General features: G+C 35.8%; 1 protein-coding gene across 2 annotated transcripts in view; it reads right to left on the bottom strand.

Moving 5' to 3' along the window:
• The window catches only part of arhgef37 (Rho guanine nucleotide exchange factor 37), a 29279-nt gene extending 11176 nt beyond the window's left edge, over positions 1–18103 (bottom strand). The window contains exons 1-9 of one of the 2 annotated variants that reach the window (XM_014988624.2): positions 17780–18103; positions 11681–11881; positions 11276–11369; positions 6870–7336; positions 3816–3945; positions 3190–3337; positions 2907–3106; positions 2212–2342; positions 248–352 (exon numbers count right to left, since the gene is read on the bottom strand). In XM_014988624.2, the coding sequence (XP_014844110.2) occupies positions 248–352; positions 2212–2342; positions 2907–3106; positions 3190–3337; positions 3816–3945; positions 6870–7325 (1170 nt within the window). In that variant the 5' untranslated portion in view covers positions 7326–7336; positions 11276–11369; positions 11681–11881; positions 17780–18103. Of the gene's footprint in view, positions 1–247; positions 353–2211; positions 2343–2906; positions 3107–3189; positions 3338–3815; positions 3946–6869; positions 7337–11275; positions 11376–11680; positions 11882–17779 lie in introns of those variants that run through there. The other variant, XM_088009394.1, reaches the window with a different exon arrangement.
• Between the last annotated feature and the right edge of the window lie 298 nt (positions 18104–18401).

Raw genomic sequence — 18401 nt, 5'->3', positions numbered from 1 at the left:
TTTTACATTTGGTTTCTGTCTGGCAGCTAGATTTGGTCAAGGGCAAACAACATTCCTAGCAGATAATAAGGGGTTATTATGCCCAGGATCCACTGCATGAAGGACAAAGTGTATGTCTAATATATGTTAATCTTCCTGCCTCAGTGACACGCATTATAATACTTAGCTTTATTCTTATGGAGGACATGTGACTAGAGCTGAAAAGTAATTACACATTTCTACTTTTATTTGTCTATGGTAGAATTACCTGCAGGTGGAAAAGGTAAGTTTCCACATTCTCCAGAAGCACCAGGATCCCATATTCCAGAATGTTAAAGAAACCTTCAAGGGTATCAAACTCTTCATCCACCAGCTACAAAATAACACACGAGGAGAAATATGGTCAAATGTGCATGACAGCACAATAATATCTGTTTATTGTTCATACAAGTCAAGAGTCCACAACCTTCAGAACTGAAAGAGGCATTTTGTCCTCAGTAAATATAAATAAAACTTTAGAAATGCAGATGTAACACGATCTTTTGAAAAAAAAACTGCTTAGAATTTTTTGGAAAAATCTGCAAAAGAAATTTTGTTTTCATGCTTAAAGAATCATGATTTTATTTCTGTTTTTAGATTTTAAAGCACAGAAAGACAACATTTTTGCGAAAATGCAAATGATGCAATCCAGGATGGATACATTTTCTTCTATGGGATGTTGATATTCCTGAAAAATGCTATGAAAAAATCCTTATTTTATTTCCTCTAAAGTTTATTTATATATATTTACTGTCTGTGCAATGTGAGATCTTGAAATCAAATCATTTTTGTTTGGCCACACAATGTTGCCCTATATAAAAATTATTACTGATTTTGAAAGCATACAAATTTCAAACCTAATTTACTGCAATTATTCATCAAATTATCAATCAAAAAACTAACAAATTGATCAAACCTGGTATGAAGAGCCACTAGCGGCTCAAGAGCCACAGGTTTCAGACATGATGAACTGTTATTAAAGCCACCTGTGTGCAATTCAATGCATAAACATTAAAACATTAAAACAGGGTTGCAAAAAGGTGGCTGCTTTAGGTTTTAAAAAGAAATAGTGTTGAAGCTGCAGCCAGTCTACCACTGTTGCCATACAGATGCTGAACATATTGGGGTTACTATAGCAACTGTGATTTTGCAGATGGAGCTGAAAGGCCAATACGGTTTGTGGCGTCTTCCCCTGATGTAACCAGAGCTTTTTTCCACATTTTGTCATAAAGTAACATCACAAGATCTATTTACTTAAGTACTCAAAAGAATTACTTTGGATGCATAAAGATAACTGCTCGATATTGTAAGAAGTTGGGCTTAAAATATGTACTGATCATTCATTCTTATAACAGCCTGGTCAAGCTTTTATTCACAATTATGACAGGTATAATGTATGCAAGAGTGATTTTACAAATATGTTACGAATATTTGTGAAGTCTGTTTTTATTGTCCTTCAGGTAGAACTTCACATGCCATGGTAATCTTTCTCTTCCTCTGAGCAGAAATTATATTTTGATTATGCAGAGAATAATCACACAAACAAGCCATATTTACATCTATTTATCTTTTTAAATCATTGGATGTCCAAAAAAAAGGGTCTAATATTGCTAAATCCATGTTGAATTCCTAACTAGGAGTAGATTTGTAACTCTGGTGTGTAAACATAAGTTTCCACCTACAGGGTGTGTTTCTACAAATACTGTGCTTGTGCAAACTTAAACTACCACATCCACTGTGTTTTTCATGCTCTTTCCTTTTAAAGCTGCTCTGCAAAGTGTTACAAATAACTACAATCAAGCAATGCTCTGATGTGTTATGTTTTTTGTCCAACCAAACCTCAGAAACTTTATTATTTTAGATTCTGCCATCTCATTCAAGTCCCATTCTGGTGGCTTAATAAGAAACTTCTTTTTCCAGACACAAAATATTTCCAAGCTGGATTGGAGATGATTATCCAGACTTTTATTTTAGAATGTTGGCTCAATAACAGGTCAGTTTATACCTTTCTCTTGTGGATCATTAACTACTGAGGTGCAGCTAGAGATAAGCTGTGCACAGGTAGAGGTATTTTACTGCTTGGAGGCCATTTGTTTTGAAATGACCCTCTCATGTGTTGCTTCATTCATCCTTGTAGGTTGGGCTGCTCTCTCTAATACCTGATGTGGTACTGGAAGTCATCTTGGTTCCTACCTTTGGTGCCATTCCAGTCTCATGTTTGATGTACTGACTGAACCTTGCGGTCTTCTTTGCGATGCTGTGCGTGCTGAGCCGGTTGATCTTGTCCATAATGGTCAGGTTTTCAGTCTTCTTGTATTTATCAGCTATAAAACATTAGAAACAATATCTCACAGCTTCTTTTATAAATGTTTAAAATTAAATTAGATTAAATCTTTACTCTTCTTTTTCTACGACATTACAAAAATATCTAATAGTACCTAAAAAGTCTGCATTTGCTGTGCAACAGCTACAAATTTCAATGCATTTTATTGCAGTTTTATATCAGTCTAAAACAAATCAATACATTATTATGAAGTGAAAGGCATTCAGAAGATGTAGTTATCATTTGTTTTCAACCCTCTTTACTCAGATACCCCTAAATAAAATCTAGATATTTGTCTAGTTTCTAGAGCAAATATTTTAGTACACTTGAAATAAGACCAAACTGAACTTTAAGAGCTTGTTTTAAGTCAAAAATTCCTAAATATTAATGGAAAAGTATTAATTTATGTCTTTATCCACTCTCACTGAGCTTGAGCTATTTTGTAAAGAAGAATGAGCTAAAACCTCATATTTATGAGCTACTTTATGTTGGTCTTTCATATAAAATCCCAATAAAATACAGTAAACATGTGGAAGTGACAAAATACATTGCAAAACTGTCTTACCAACTTCTCTGAACCGTTTGTACTCATTGATGTTACAGTTCAGGGCGATGGAGGTGTTAGCAGTCTGCTCCAGGAGGGCGTACGCTGGGTGAGAGGGGTCGGTGTGTTTCTGGATGGTCTGCAGAAGGAGAGGGTAGCGCGCAATCCGCTGCACTGGCATTACCAAGAAGAAACTCAGAGAGGTGGCATTGACTTCAGGTCTGGGGTGGGAAAAAAAGGAAGATTATGTAACTTTAATGAAAAATAAGCACTATTAAAGGGCAGCTTGCTATTTGAAACTCACGCTGCTGACTTTACGACTTTAATAATGTCACTCCAAAGTGTCTCGTTCTGTTTGTAGTCATTCTCCACTAACGAGACATGATTGTAGTTCCACAAGTATTCTTTGTATGCTGCTTCGATTTCAGAGGAGAGGCTGAGGAATGAAGCACCTGCCAGGAAAAACAAAATGTATAAATATGCATAAGACACAGCTGAAGAATAAGGTAATTCAACTGTTACTAACTTTTTTAATGGTTGAGAATATTCCCATATATTCCCATCTCATGGGAATATGTTAATTACAACACTCTATAATTACTGCCACTCCTCTGTATGCTCTGACCTTAGAAATGTTGCAAGAGAAGAGGTTGCATATTGAAAAGAAAGGATTCTACACACTAAATCTCGTATGCAGTAAATTGTGGAAGATATTTCAGTTGACAAACAGAAATACATGAAAACTATCCCAGGAAGAACATCTTTCAACTTTTCATCTTTCGACCTTTCAAAGTTTTATACGGTAAATCTTTGGGCACCATGTTCTCACAGAAACTGTCTAATACTTAGGAGAACAGTCTCACTGTATTAAGAACATATTTCTCTTTGAATGTTGCTTAACTGGGAACAACAAAGGTTTGAGTGACTTACAGAGATTTTCTAGAAATTCTGGGTTTTTAGGCTTGAGCTGCTTCTGCTCCAACTTGAAGAGGAGGCGGCTCGACACATTCATCACCTCCTCTGTGTACAGAAACAGACTGTCCAGGTTTGGTGGAGGAGGCTTTGGAGAATATGAGATGAAAACAATGTTAAAAAACAAATAAAACCCTGATTAACTTTTCTATGCTGCAGAAATAGAAAAGCTTCAGATATGTTGCATATACATATCTTGGGTTAAATATGGTAAACTATTAAAGTCATAAATTATCCTCCTTATTGTAGCATGGACCCAATGTATGTCTTGCTGTTTTTCTTTATGCACTTTTAAAAAGCTGGCGAACATTACATCTACATAGCCATGTACTTATAAGACATAGAGTTATTGGCTAACAAATAGAGTGGTTGGTTCCACTTTTATTTAGGTGATACAGTAAGATGCATGCGACAATTTTAAGATTTTTATGTGAATAAAATCTTTCCACTTTGCTTTGCTCTGTCATGAGTCACTTTCTAAAACAGATGGAAGTAAGGCAAGTAATTGTTATTCCAAATGAGCAATTCTAGTTCTAAGCTTAGGTTCAGTTGTGTCTCCAGAAAACTAGTTTGTCTACTTTGCTGTCCAGTTGTTATCAAGATGAAGGTGACGAGTAAAGTGTACCGTGGAAATGTGGAAGAACAGCAGCCACGCTTCATTACACTTAATTCAGATTGTATTACTGCACAGTCTAGATCTGGTGATGTCACGCATGTTTTCAACTGAATGCATGACGTCGTTCCATGGTTAATGAAGTCATTTTTTAAAAACAAATAGATAGATAGATAAGAGTTGATAGCAGAAGCTGAAAAAACATGTTGTCCCTCTCCATTTCAGTCAAATGAGAGCAGAGTGGGCACAAACCCTGGCAGCAAACAGAACAATGTGCATATTTCTAGAGAAAACAGGAGACTTATCTGTCAAACAATGGCTGTATTTATGTGGCTGTTTTCTGTTTCCAGCTCCCCTCATCTCTGCTGCCTCGGCTCTGTCCCTCTCCATCCTTTGTCCATTGTCATCTAAATGTATTTTCATGCCTTTCTCATAGATTTCTTTCATATTTTATTCCCAGAAGACAAATCTTCACTAAAACGTAATGAATGCACCAGATAATTTCATTCCTTTACAAGCACTGCAAGCTCTTTTCATTTCCTGCTCATTCTCTTCCTTCATCTTCAGGCTCATCCATCACCATATAAACCTTAATATCATTATGTTTTATGAGGGTTCATTTCATTACTGCGGGAATAATAAATTATTATTTTGCTGTAATAAGCAATTCCTCAGCGGTAATGAAAAGCTGAAAATGGCAAGTCATTAGGAAGCTGCAGCAGAGCTTTGGGATTGTGCACAGCAACTTCAAAATGAAATTATTTTTGGGTTATTATAGCTTAAAATCAACTTTTTACCCACCCTGTTTGATATATTTGTACATTATTGGAATGTAAAAAGTTTATCTAGGCTGCTGGATCCTTAATACTCAAACACAGCATTTGCTAATCAAATAAAGTAATAAAATTAATGGATCACGGATAATAAAGCAGTTATGGAAAGTAATAATAAACAGTCAATCATAAATGATCAGACCCTGGAATATCTAGTAAGGTAAATCTACATTAAAACTCCAAATTAATTTGAAAACCAGTCCACTTTGGCTTGGTGGTCTCTTCACTGCAATAAACAAACAATGTTTCTAGATTTCCTGCAAAGTAAATAATTACTCAGATCTATAATTTCAAGGCCTGAATAAAAAAGAGGAGAGTATAAATCACTAGATATCAGGTAATTTAAGATTCCTACAAGAAATGAGTAATTCAACTAATAGCTACAGAATGCAAATTCAAATTGTTCAGATTTGCCTGATTAGACTTATTTACAGCAAAAGTTTTTGATAAATTAAATTGTGGATTTGGAAAAATGTAATATGAGAGAAAATATTAGATCAGTGGCCCAAAGTGTCCCAAGATGGGTAGCTTTCCTCTCCAGATATCGCCTTACGTCAGCCACCTTTAATCTGTTTTTGGAGCGTCCCAAGTATAATTAGATCACCAGGATAGATGTCAGTGCCAGATTTGAATAGGATATAAGAGTTTGTTTGTTTTTTCACATATACATGTACAATTATATAGACTGGACTGTCTACATGTAATTAAAACTATAACACTTTCCATGACAAGAAGGAAACCTGATAGAAACTTAAACAACATCTATCTGTCTTTTAACAAAATTTCACAGGAAGAAAGTTTTAATGCAGCCATTTGTTGGGGCCTTTCGTCTTCCCAACTGTAACTTGGTAATTATCTGAATGGCTGCCAGTAAAATGTTCAGATTTTACAGCTTTCAGAAAAAAAAGCATAAATAGAGGTGGGTAGATTACAAAAATTGTCCTACTTCAAGATATTTTTGCTCAATTAAAAGTACAAGGTAGCCAACCATCAAATTACTCAAGTCAGAGCAATAAAAGTATTTGATAAAAACGTTACTCAAGTACTGAGCAACAGATCAAAGCATCAATCATTTAGTATTTAAAAATGCCATCATCAGACAGACCAAGATACAAAGTTACGAGGAAATGTTGGTATTTTAAAGACCAAAAAGAAAACCACTTTATATAAATACCATAAGTACAAAATAAAATCAGTTAAAGAAATATTTTTCCAAATCAGTTTCTCTTAATAAAAAACTGATGAAACTTTAAGGATAACTGCAGGTGTGTGTCTGTATCTGGTGAATTTTTGGTTAAAACATGTCCGTCCTTCATTCAGTGAAGTTACTCACAGAGGTTAAAGTATCCAAAAATTATGAAGCAATGATACTTCATAATAACATTAGTAAAAATACTCCTGAAAATACTTTTGTTTTACATAGTTACTCAAATAAATGTAATAAGTTACTCATTAACTATGGCTGTAAACAACCCCAAATGTGAGTAATCTATATTCCCTAGTCTTTTTTGATTATCTTTATCACTATGTTATATAAAAAAGTAGTTACATGTTTCTTATTCTTACCTGGAGGTTGTTCAAGCTGTTCCTGATATTTACAGTGCAGATCTGCAGCATTTTGAGGTAACTCTTCTCTGATTGGACCAGCTCTTCGATGGCCATCACCTGTCTCTGAGCTTGCCTCTCTTTTGCTGCCGCTTCCTCCTCTTCACTCTTCTTCTTTGCTTCCTCTGCCAGCCTCTCCTGTGACACCAATGTCTCCTCTGAGAAACTGTCCTCTGAGGGAAGTCTTAAACGTATTTGATGAGCACCTGCATCTGCAAGATTCACTAAATCTTCTGCTGTCTCCTCTTCAGAGCTAGCATTGTCATATTCAACTTGATTGTCCTTCTTTTTATTTCCACTTTCCTTTGTTTGATTTTTCTTGACAACCTTCTTCACTGCACCTGAATAGCGAAGAGGAGTAGAGGCTGATTTGTGGAGTTTGAAGGGCGATGGGTTTGGTCTACCGGACACTTCCATGATGGAGATCGCTGTCAAGGAAAAACACCATAAGCTGTCTTAATGTATTTTACACACATTTTATTGTTGTCTTCAACACTTAAAAAAAAAAAAAATACTTTTACTGGAGACCTCATAATCATTAAAAAGATCCAAAAAGGATGCAACTTCAAAAAGTAAATTTCATCTTTAAACAGACTGTAAAAATATCCTAAATTTATTAACAATGAGAAACATGGATGTTCATATTCAGAACTTTAATCATGTTTTACTGAAATTATCACTTACAGAAGCCCAATAATGTCCAAATATTCAAAACTTTGGCCCAGAACATCTAAAATACTACAGTTTATTAAATAAGACACTGAGCCCTGTATTGGAAGTTGAACCAATCCCAAGAATCAGTTCAGAGCAATAATCCAAGTCGTTTTAACTGATGGGTATCATAGTTCAGAAGTACACTCCTCTACCAATCACTGTTGTTGGTGTGCAGTCTTGTGACCAGTTTACACTGTATTATGACCATGCACATTATTTTACTGAGCAAAAGAAAAGTGATTCTGAAGCTACCACTATGTACCAAGAAAGAACTTTGTTAACCATTATGGCCATTTCACAGCTAGTAGCTTGTCATCCTACCTATAAATATTAAATATTACAAACTTTAAAGTAAAATATTTTAAGCAGAAGAACAGCATTTTCTATAGATTTTGTAGCCTCACAATTACCTGCAACTAAACAGAAATATTTTAGAAGCCAATTTATCAAGAAGACATTTTAAAACAGAGAGTAAGACAAAGAGTGGTCAGATAATTCTTTAGAAATAAAAGTTAAATTGAAACATTGTCACCAAGCTTTGTTGGAACAGCATATTAATGTTGCTCTGCAGGAACAGACATTTCTGTAGCAGAGGAAACAAAAGTATCTCAAATATCTTCTTAATCAAGAACGTGGGGCGCAATGACAGCATTAACAAGGAACGCAGATGAAATGTAGTGTGTTACTTTAGTGAACTTTAAAGGTAGTGAGTTTTAATCACTTTTAGCTGAAAGGGTAAACTATAATAGTACAACTGGATTTGGGCTTGTATCGTAATTGAAACAGACAAAAAAATACTCAGACAGCAGCCCTGGATCCATGTGCTTTATGCTTTAATAACTGAATTCAAGCTGTGTGCTCACAAAGAATCATTTATTTTTGGAGAGTAGAGTGAGACAGAAAATAAATGTGCCTCCAGTTTATCTGTTAGACAAGAAGTCTGACTCCCAAAAAGTACAGACGACTGAATATTTCTCAGAAAATCACATATGAAAGCAGCCTCACATTCTCTTCTGTGTTTTCACAGCTGAGCCGTCTCAACAGCCCACATCAAAACCTGCATATTTACATCAAAATATGAAACAGCTGTATTCATGGTCTTCATCATTTTTGTACAGAAGAAATATTGCAACACCAACAGATTTCCAGATGGGGAGGCTGGCTGGACTGTGGACTTATTTTGCATTACATCTGTTTCACATCTACTTAACATATCTAAGGCATCTCTTTAGTCATAATAAATCCACTTTCAATCACTTAGCTACTGCTTTCTGAACGAGACAAAAGAAAGAACAGTCAATGTAATTGTAACAATTAACTAATGATTTTTTTTTTTTTTTGCAACACCATCACAACTTATACTGATAATAATAATTCATTTGAAACAGACATTTCTTACTCAGAAACACAGCAGACGGCAAGAGATAACGGGCCATTGTTTACTGGTGACTTCTCACAAGCATGCAGACAGTGGGGAGGTATTGTCATGGATACGCTGAGCTTAAGCACCACTTGTTGAGCCACCAGGAGGTTGACAAGTTGCTTAAAGGGCGATAAATGCTGCCACCAGCGTCACACTATAGCTATTATGTGGTTCAGCTGGATGATCTGTGGTTTTGAGGGGAAAACCTGACAGAAAACTGAGTCTTTGTGATTAAGTCATGTTTGAGACAGAGGCAGCTTGTTAAAACATTCTATATCAGAGGATAAGCTTAGTTCCACTTTCAAAGTCATTTAGCATAATTTATTTGATATCGAGGAACGTATCTTGCAAAACATTAATAATGTATAAACTAAATCATTGACAGCTACCTTTTGGAGGCTTTTAAGAGCACATCCAAGCAAGGAAGGAGAAGACTTGGAATAGTGAGCTTCAGAATGTTATATGAGATAAGTAGAGATCTTCCATCTCTACTTAACCATGCACCCATCTTGTTTGCATTTTTTCAGCTTTGTTTTCATAAACTATTTGAATTCACAGCTAATATGCAACAACTTCCCATGTATTTTTGTCCAGTTTCTACTGCTAATAGAAACAAAAATTAGACAAAACTTGCAAGTACAGTGATCCCTCGTTTTTCGCGGGGGTTGCGTTCCAAAAATAACCCACGATAAACGAAATCCGCAAAGTAGTTACCTTTAGTTTTTACGATTATTACACAGCATAATTAAATACTCTACAATGAAACCAAAGAACAAAACCTGTTTTCAGGTCAGCGGATGTGCGTGTTCATCAATCGGGCCTTAATGTGATCCAGAATGATGTCATTAAAGCGTCCCCTCCAACCTGCCCCGCGAGATTCACAGCTGTCTCTACAGCAAAGCAGTGGATCTTGTCAAGCGAGCCTCCGGTCGGGTTTTCCACTGATTCTGGCCAGTTTTTTCCAGCAGGCATTGAAAGTTTCAGTTTTCATCTCCTGAATGGCCAAGCTGTATTACTTATATTTAAATGCCGTAACATTATTGGCACACAGGTAGAGAAGAACTGCAGAGACTGTTTAGCCAATCAGGACGCAGAACACAATGCACTGTGAAAAACAACTGTACAAAAAAAATCCTCGAAGCAGCGAGACCGTGAAAGGTGAACCGCTTTATAGCGAGGGATCACTGTAACTTTTTATCAAGATGTAGGAGCTTCTTTAAGTCAATAATTATTGAAAATTGATCAAAAATATAAGATCCACTGGCAGATTACTTCACTCACAACAAGACATTTTCACATGTTACAGGTTAAAACTTTTTCAACCATTACTTCACTGCAAATTTATATAATTTATCTAATCCTGAGACAATATCAATGTTCTTCTCAAATAACAATATAATTCTGTTGTATTTCACTCTACTCTTAGCATAAATAAATCTCTATCACATAAAACAAGCAATAACATTTAACTTGTACTTCCCTTTTAATATTTATGCTACGACATCAAAAAACCCCTGAGCCTCACCAACTGTGAAGTCCCTATTCTGCTTTTGCATTTTGCAAAGTGCAATGAAAATGCAAAATAGTTGTGCAAATCATATTTTTCACATTATTTACACTTGGCGTCATCAAACGTATAGATAATTCAATCACAAGTTTTTATCTTCCCACATTACATAAAATCATGTCAACATGTGCAACTTCAACGACAACTTGTCTTAAGATTTTAGTAACGTAGTTTGCTGCCATCTAATATTTGAACTCATAAATGAATTTCATGATCTCAACAATATCATTAGTCAGACTTTAACATGTTTCAGATTCACTAAAAGTCACATTTGCAGATTTATTTCTGTAAGCTCTAAAGAAATGTAAAGGAAGCATGAACTGCTCGATTCATATGTAGCCAAGCAACCAGCTTTATTTAGTTTGTTCTATGCTTTTGTTGTCATAAAGAGCTCATTATTGAGTCTACAAAAACATTTTAGAATTAAACAGGTATTTCTTAAAAAAATGTAATGTTATTCAATTTAAATCTTGAAAATTGAAGTATGGGGAATTAACTATTTCTATAAAGTTACAATCTAACTCACAAGGATAAAACAGTAAGTTATAAATAATAAAAAGGCCATAAGCTGCACCAATAAAAGTCACCACCATCATCCTGACAATAGCAAGCTGTATGACAGAGACCATTACAAATACTAAGAGGTGAGGAGGCTGTCATTACCTTCTGCAAAATCCTGAATCAGCTGCGGTGAACTGAGATCTCCTCTTTTTATCCCGTTGTCCTCAGAATGCTGAGCTGCAGAGGAGAGCCGCTGCTGCATGCAAAACACAAACACACCAGTGTAACTTTCTCCAGTGACTCACACACAGCAGGCTGCTGCTTGGCCTCATGTAGCAGGAGTGTGTGAGTGTGTATTTACGACAGGGTGGGAGTTAGGGAAAAAACCTCAGAGTGCAAAGAGAGGGGGATGGGAGTGGAAAGGAGGGTGAGATGGCTATTTTGTAGAGGAAATAGAGGGGAGGGTGGCCACGCAAACACAAACACACACTCACACTCACACACACTCCTGCTGCAGAGTAAGCTAAGTGACTGCAGCAGCTGTTCAGAGGAGAAAACTGCACTCACCGAAACTAACAGCGATTGGCAGATCAGTCCTCACAGGGGTCTGAAGGACCAATCAGACGACTCGGTGAAAAGCTTTGTGGGATACTAAAGGGGCCAATGAAGACAGAGCAGAGAAGTGATTGAAGTTTTCTGCTCACAGGAAACAAAAGCACGGTGGGAAATCCCATCCTCTTCCAATTGCAAAGGGGTTGTCTGGATTTTCTGTTGGATGGAAACAAAAGAAGATTTAAGAGACACTCCTATTTTTTTGTCAGTAAAAATAAATTATTCAAAATATTGTTTCTAATATTGTTTGTAATTTGTAAATGTATTTTCATCAACAAAATTTCTAAAACATAAAAAGGCTTCTGCTGCACATTTCTACAAGAAGAAACATATTCAACAGTTCATTGTTTTGTTTTCAGCCACTGTGAAAACTTGACACCAGAGCTGCAACACATTTTGTTTGAATTTTGTGGACACCAAGATGCACAACTTTACAGACAATGCCTGTTTATCTTATGCTTAGAACAAATCAATGTGTGGATGTGCCACAACTTTCTTCAGCTGGACAGAAACAAAACAGATTTATCTCTGGACCTCTACAGCCAGCAAACAGTTTCAGTTATTACAGATAGAAACTAGCAATTAGGTCAAAAAAAGTGGGCATGGTGAAGGACACGGACCTGCACCTTCAGATACACACAAAGACAGTTACAAAGTCAGCCTTCTATCACCTGAACAACATTTCTAGGACAACATTCTGTTTTTATACACTACAAATCTGAAACAAACATCCAGAAAACTGCAAAACTGCTGAAACACTTAGTTCATTTAATAAAGGATAAAAACCTGCCTGCTTAGAGCTTCCTGTGATTAATAACAACGGGAATTTGATGATCATTGTTCTCGATTCATTTGATGATGGTATTTGACAAAATAAAATGTTTATTGCTTGTTTTACAATTGTAGACTGCATTTCATTTCTACCATGTAAAACAAACTTGAAATGACAATTGATGCAATGAGTCTATTAATTCTCTTGTTGTCAAATTTTGAAATGACCTTAAAAAATTACTGCAATGTTTAAGAAAAAGACTAATCATAAAGTAAATGCAGTCAGTCAATGATTAGTCAGTCATTCCATGTGTTGCTGAACTTTGGGAAATAACTGGAATGAGGTAGCAGCTTCTGGAAAGTCAGACAGAAGTGAGGCGTTCACCGCAGTCAGATGCTAAGGAATGAGGAAGGATAAAAGACAGAAGCTAATCTTATTCAACAGATCGTCACGTCTGGGAGGAATGCTGCAAGACTGCATTCTTTCATGACGAGACACCTGCCCATCTAAAGCAACCCGAGGTGTAGGTGAAACAAAAACTGGTTTGAAAGGAAAACATTCATCCTTGACTTCATAGAAACCAAACATCCTTTAGAGTCAAAACCTGCTCTTCTAAGAAAATACTCAGGAAAATAATGTCAAAGGTCACGAAATTTCGGAAGCTATTGCGCTTTAGAAACTTAAAGTCTAATCACTTTATAAGGACCAGAAATGCAAATTAAATACTGGTATGTTGTTTTGGTTTGCTAGTTTTGATATGGTTCAAACACAGTAAGTGACTCAAACTATGACTAAAGTGGAAAGGTAATTACAAATAATGATGAATGAAGTTAGACGTGACCAATAAAGAACCTCTCATCTATATATGCCAGGGCTGAGCAACCAGCTGTCATCAAGATTTACAGGATGCAGATCACAAGAAAGTGATGGAGGAAACATGTTAGTGTGGTGTGACACCCTAAATGTAGATCAACATTGAAAAACTGTTTACAGCTTTATTTATACCTGTTCACTACAGTGGCAAAGTGTTCAATCTTATGTTCATCATTTAGCAACAGTCAAACAAACTGCACATGCACACGGTGAAAAATGCAAGATCATATATTTTTTGCTAAAATAATCTTTCATTTTGGATCACAAGTTTTTTTCTCCAGCTAAACTTGCTTAGCTTGTTAAATTCACATTGGACTGACTCAGCTAAAAATAATAGTGGCGATAACTGCATAAGCATAAACATTGAACCTATCAAACTTCAGTGCTGCAGCAGTCTTACCGGCAGTGAGAAGATGACAATTTCACAACTTCCTTTTCCCCACAGACAAGTGTTTCAACTTGAGTCATCAGCCAAATATCAGTGGTAAAGGTTTCAACGTCATCGGAAAGAATTTATTCCTATAAGTGTCTTCACCAACTGCAAACTGTTTCATTTACACTCTGAAGTTCCTCTTTAGTTGTAGACTCAAATTCTGACACAATCTGTTGTTCAGCTTTCTTCCTCAAACTGCAACAAAAGCTGCACAAATCAAAAACCATCAACAGAAAGATGCCGTACTGCAGCATGACTTTGCTCACTGTTTTCACACCATAGTGAGGATTCATCTGAACATGTTTGGTGCTGGATACAGCCGGACATGGCCTTCAAATGTATTATTTACAACAAAGGAGGTGCAGGGATGTTTCTGCAATGAAGAACGATAGGATGTAAACAAATAATTGGAATTAATCTTCTACAGAACAATAAAACAATTTAAATGTTTAGAATTTGAAAAAAGTGGGGAAAATATGAATGACCTCAGACATTCAGGACCAAGAACTGTCTGATCTGGAAATGTTGTCTCAGGCATCCAACAGTAAACATGAGTTCCTTATCCTGTATCTCAAGATATGATACATTTATCCCCAAGAAGATCTCTCTGAATTTCCTTTTGGCGGTTGTGAAAGTTGCTTCTCCTGAAACTTTTTCATGAGATTCAGTCTAGTCAATCAAAAAAATGACTGAGTCACGTTTGGTTTTTGCTTTTGTGGGAAAGGAAAACCAGCACTTCATTATGTTAACTATCAGCACCACATGTAACTTGATGTGTCCACAATATCAACTATACCCATATCCCACACACAAACTCATTTATTTGCAGAATACTGATGAAGATTTCATCAAATATTTTTGCATTTTCTCCCCCAAACTGATTTGGCAAGACATATTCAAAATTTTGAATGAAGCTATTCTCATTTCTGAAATATCTTCATACATTACAGGGTGGAAGATAAAGAGCCATTTATGTTATTAATATTGTTTCATACATTTTACTTTGGGTCTTACTGTATGCAGATTGTAAGAAAAGTCTTATAGCTGGTCATTTAAGATGAAAAACTTTCTCTCCAAAACACACAAATGTCCTTTAATATTAAGTTAATCAGCCTCAAGGCAAAGAGTGTTTTTTATAACAAAGAAGTAAATTATTTGCACTGTGTTGTTTCCTGCTTAGTATTTCTGGATAATGACATCAGCGATGTACTCATCATAATTCTAAATAAGGTTCTTCATAGGGTAATACATTTCCCAAAAACATTATGAGAAATATTCAATCTAAATGTGAAACTGAAGTGACTTGCAAACCGATTCATACTCCTAGAAATATTTCATTTTCTCTGGTGTATTTCTTTGAGATTTTGAAATGATGACAGACTAATTGTTCTGGAATTTGCTTAGGTATCAAAATAAATGATTATGAATGCCACATACTAAAATAAACAATTTCCTTCTACTTCACTGTTAAGTACTATTTTGTACTGCTCAGGGGTGAAAGTAAGGGGGTAAGGCAGGGTACTGCGTACCCCTAAAAGATTTAGCGGGGGTACGCAGTACCTGCAAGGGAGGGGAGCGGCTGTCTGCTGCAAAAATCGATGGGTTCACTGTGCAGCCGTGTTGCACCCACTAATTAACCGTGACTGATTAGTTTTTTCAATAACAATCTAAAACACGACTTAATCAGTTAATAAATCGCTTTTTTCCCATTTCATATTGTTTCTGAACTGTTCGTGCTTTGCTAGAGCAGCGGTGCAATACGTCGATCGTGGAAGGTTTTGAGTCGATCTCGGCATTAGGTGACAAACTGAACGCCGCCAGGAGGCTGAGACCAGCACGTCCTCCTCTGGCTGGCTTAAAACGTTCGTAACTTTATTAAAGAACAACAACCAAAAATCAACAAAACTTGTTCAAATTTATGACCCAACAACAATAATAATCTCAGTGATTACTGTTTCAACAAGGTGTTGCTCAATTCTGTGCGTTTCGGTTCCATTACCAAAATAACTAATCAACCACCGCTGTGTTCAGGGAAGTTTATTAATGATCGCAAAATAAATATCAAGTCTGAAAACCTAATATCATAACTGACTGAATGTTTTTAACGTAATCACTGGTCGTCTTGGGGAGGGCAACAGGAGGTTGAGACGCAGAGTAAAAAGGTGAGAGTGGTTTAGAGTTGATCACCTGTTCAGGTTGTTTTATCTTTGTTTACCTTTGCTGTAGCGCATCGCAGCCGCTGTAGTTTCTGAACGTTCAATAAACGACAAACTTGGACTAATTACCTCGTTCTTTGTGAGTATAAGTCATTTACAACAAACATCAAACACGGTAAATATGTTTCATTAAGTATTTAACAAACTAATGTCTTCTACCGCGATAATTATGTGAAATTAAATTAAATGTCTAATATAAAAAAAATAGTTTGGTGCTGCCTGGCTCAGAGTCTGAGAGGCTTTTCCTCTATCAAACTTTTTTTTTTGCCTCTTATTTAGTGGAAATATTGATGTTGATGAGACTTTCTTTAAAATGATAACCTTTTTCAACCTTTATAGCTCCACTGTTGAAACTGAGGCTCTAACATTCACAAATGGCATTGAAATAAAATCCAGTCCAACATCTGGTTTGAGGTGATTCCTCTGGAACCTGTTGGAGGAAAAATATCCCAACTTCAGAAGATGTGCTTTTAACCTAACAGAGCTCTGTGGTTCCTCCTATCAGTGTGAGAGTCAGGGTGAGGAGGCGCCATGTTAGGAAGAGAAGTGGAAGCTGCAGGATCTTCTGATCAAACAGGTCATGATGCTGGGCTACTGATTACCCCTCTGTCTGGACACAGGATCAATGTAACCAGTTTAAAAAGATAAAATGAATGGTTATATGCCAGACGTGGAAAACTGGGATGCACTCCATGCCATGATGTTCAGAATTTAGGTCTCATGGCATCTCAAGGTGTCAACATTGCAGCCAGTGGACTGAAGGAAATACAGCTTTATTTTGTAGCAATTCAAGAGCTACCAGCTTTTATCCCTTCGCAAAAAAATTAATCAGCACATTAACTTCAAAGCACACAAAGAAGCAATATATATATATATATATATATATATATATATATATATTTTATTTTATTTTATTTTTTTTTTTTCCCATAGTACCCCCAAGAATTTAAAACTACTTTCACCCCTGGTACTGCTTTATGACAATAATTCCCAACAAAAATGACAATTGTGGATTTATGATGACAAGATGTGTAAAAGATTCAAGAGCAAAGCACTAAACAACTTACGTAGCCCACATTTAGACTTCAATTGTAGACAACAGAATCCACAATGACAGTAGGCACTATAATAACACATAATACATGTGTGATTAGCTTCAGATGACTATTTGTTTTTCTGTCATTTCTGTTTGGCTTTGAAAACCAAGAACAACACAAGGAAGAACTTAGCATTTAAAGGATTGAAGAGAAACAAAAACCACAAAGGCAAAACAAATCTAATCTTTTTGTCTACAACCTGAACAACCAGGAATCGTACATTTATGAAATAATGGTAAATTGTAATAACGAACTAAGATTAATTACGAAAAAAAGAAAAAAACTATCAGAAAAATATCAGTTGAAACAGCTTATAAGAAAATATATTTCGGTAACCAGTCAAAATGTCCGTTATTTCACTAGATTGTATAGCTCGTTCACTTACAATTATTTAAAAATAACTTTAAGTGAGAGAAGATACGAACAGAAACATCACAGTGTTGTAAAATGTCAAAGTTTTCCACTTCCACGGAGCACGGAGCACAGACTTTTTAGTGGCCCTTTAAAAATCCCCACAATAACATTAACGCAACGCGCAAAGAGCAATAAAAAGCTAAACGCTCCGTTTCGGTGAGGGCTGAGGAACGCCACGATCCGTCTGCTGCCTCACCTTCAAGCAAAATAATGCTGAAATAACAGAAAATGTAAAGAAAAGAGTCTTACCATGTTGTTATCTTTCTGCCATCGCGTATTTACTCCAGCTCAGATGTCTGAGGCTCTCCACGTTCCACCTGTTGTCAGAAGCAGCTTGTCAAAACACAAAAAGAACTGGCTAAAGCTACTTCCTGTTTTCCTTACAAAATATGAGTCCGCTCAAACCTTCACATCCTGTGTCGTTTCAGAATAAGGGAAAACTCATCAATGTAGCTCCTACTGTCTGTTTGATTAAAAAATATATATAGAAATTAAATAAAAACGTTAAGTCTGACAAAAAACGAAATAAATAATAAATAAAAGAAATCAATAAGGTGGAAAATACTGTCTAAAGCTCTGTGTCTGTCGCTTTATCGCTATTTTATTCATGATTCATCATTAAATACTTCCCTATGTCAAACCATTATTTAAAAAATTATTATCAGTAATTTATATCTACTTATTATATATTGGTTCATTATTCTCTCATTTTTAATTATGTAAAAAAATGTGGTAGCATTTTCTGAAGGTGTGTAAATTTTAGCATTAAGATCATAGCATACAATAAATCTTGATTCAGTTAATCAAAAAAGACAACACACTGCAGCATTGTGTTTTCTACGTCTCATTTATTTTAAGTCTTCTCTTAAAT

This window comes from Poecilia mexicana, unplaced genomic scaffold, assembly GCF_051168715.1.
Source record: "Poecilia mexicana isolate PSO_F unplaced genomic scaffold, ASM5116871v1 scaffold_10, whole genome shotgun sequence".
NCBI lineage: Eukaryota > Metazoa > Chordata > Actinopteri > Cyprinodontiformes > Poeciliidae > Poecilia > Poecilia mexicana.
This window is presented reverse-complemented; position numbering and strand designations above follow the sequence as displayed.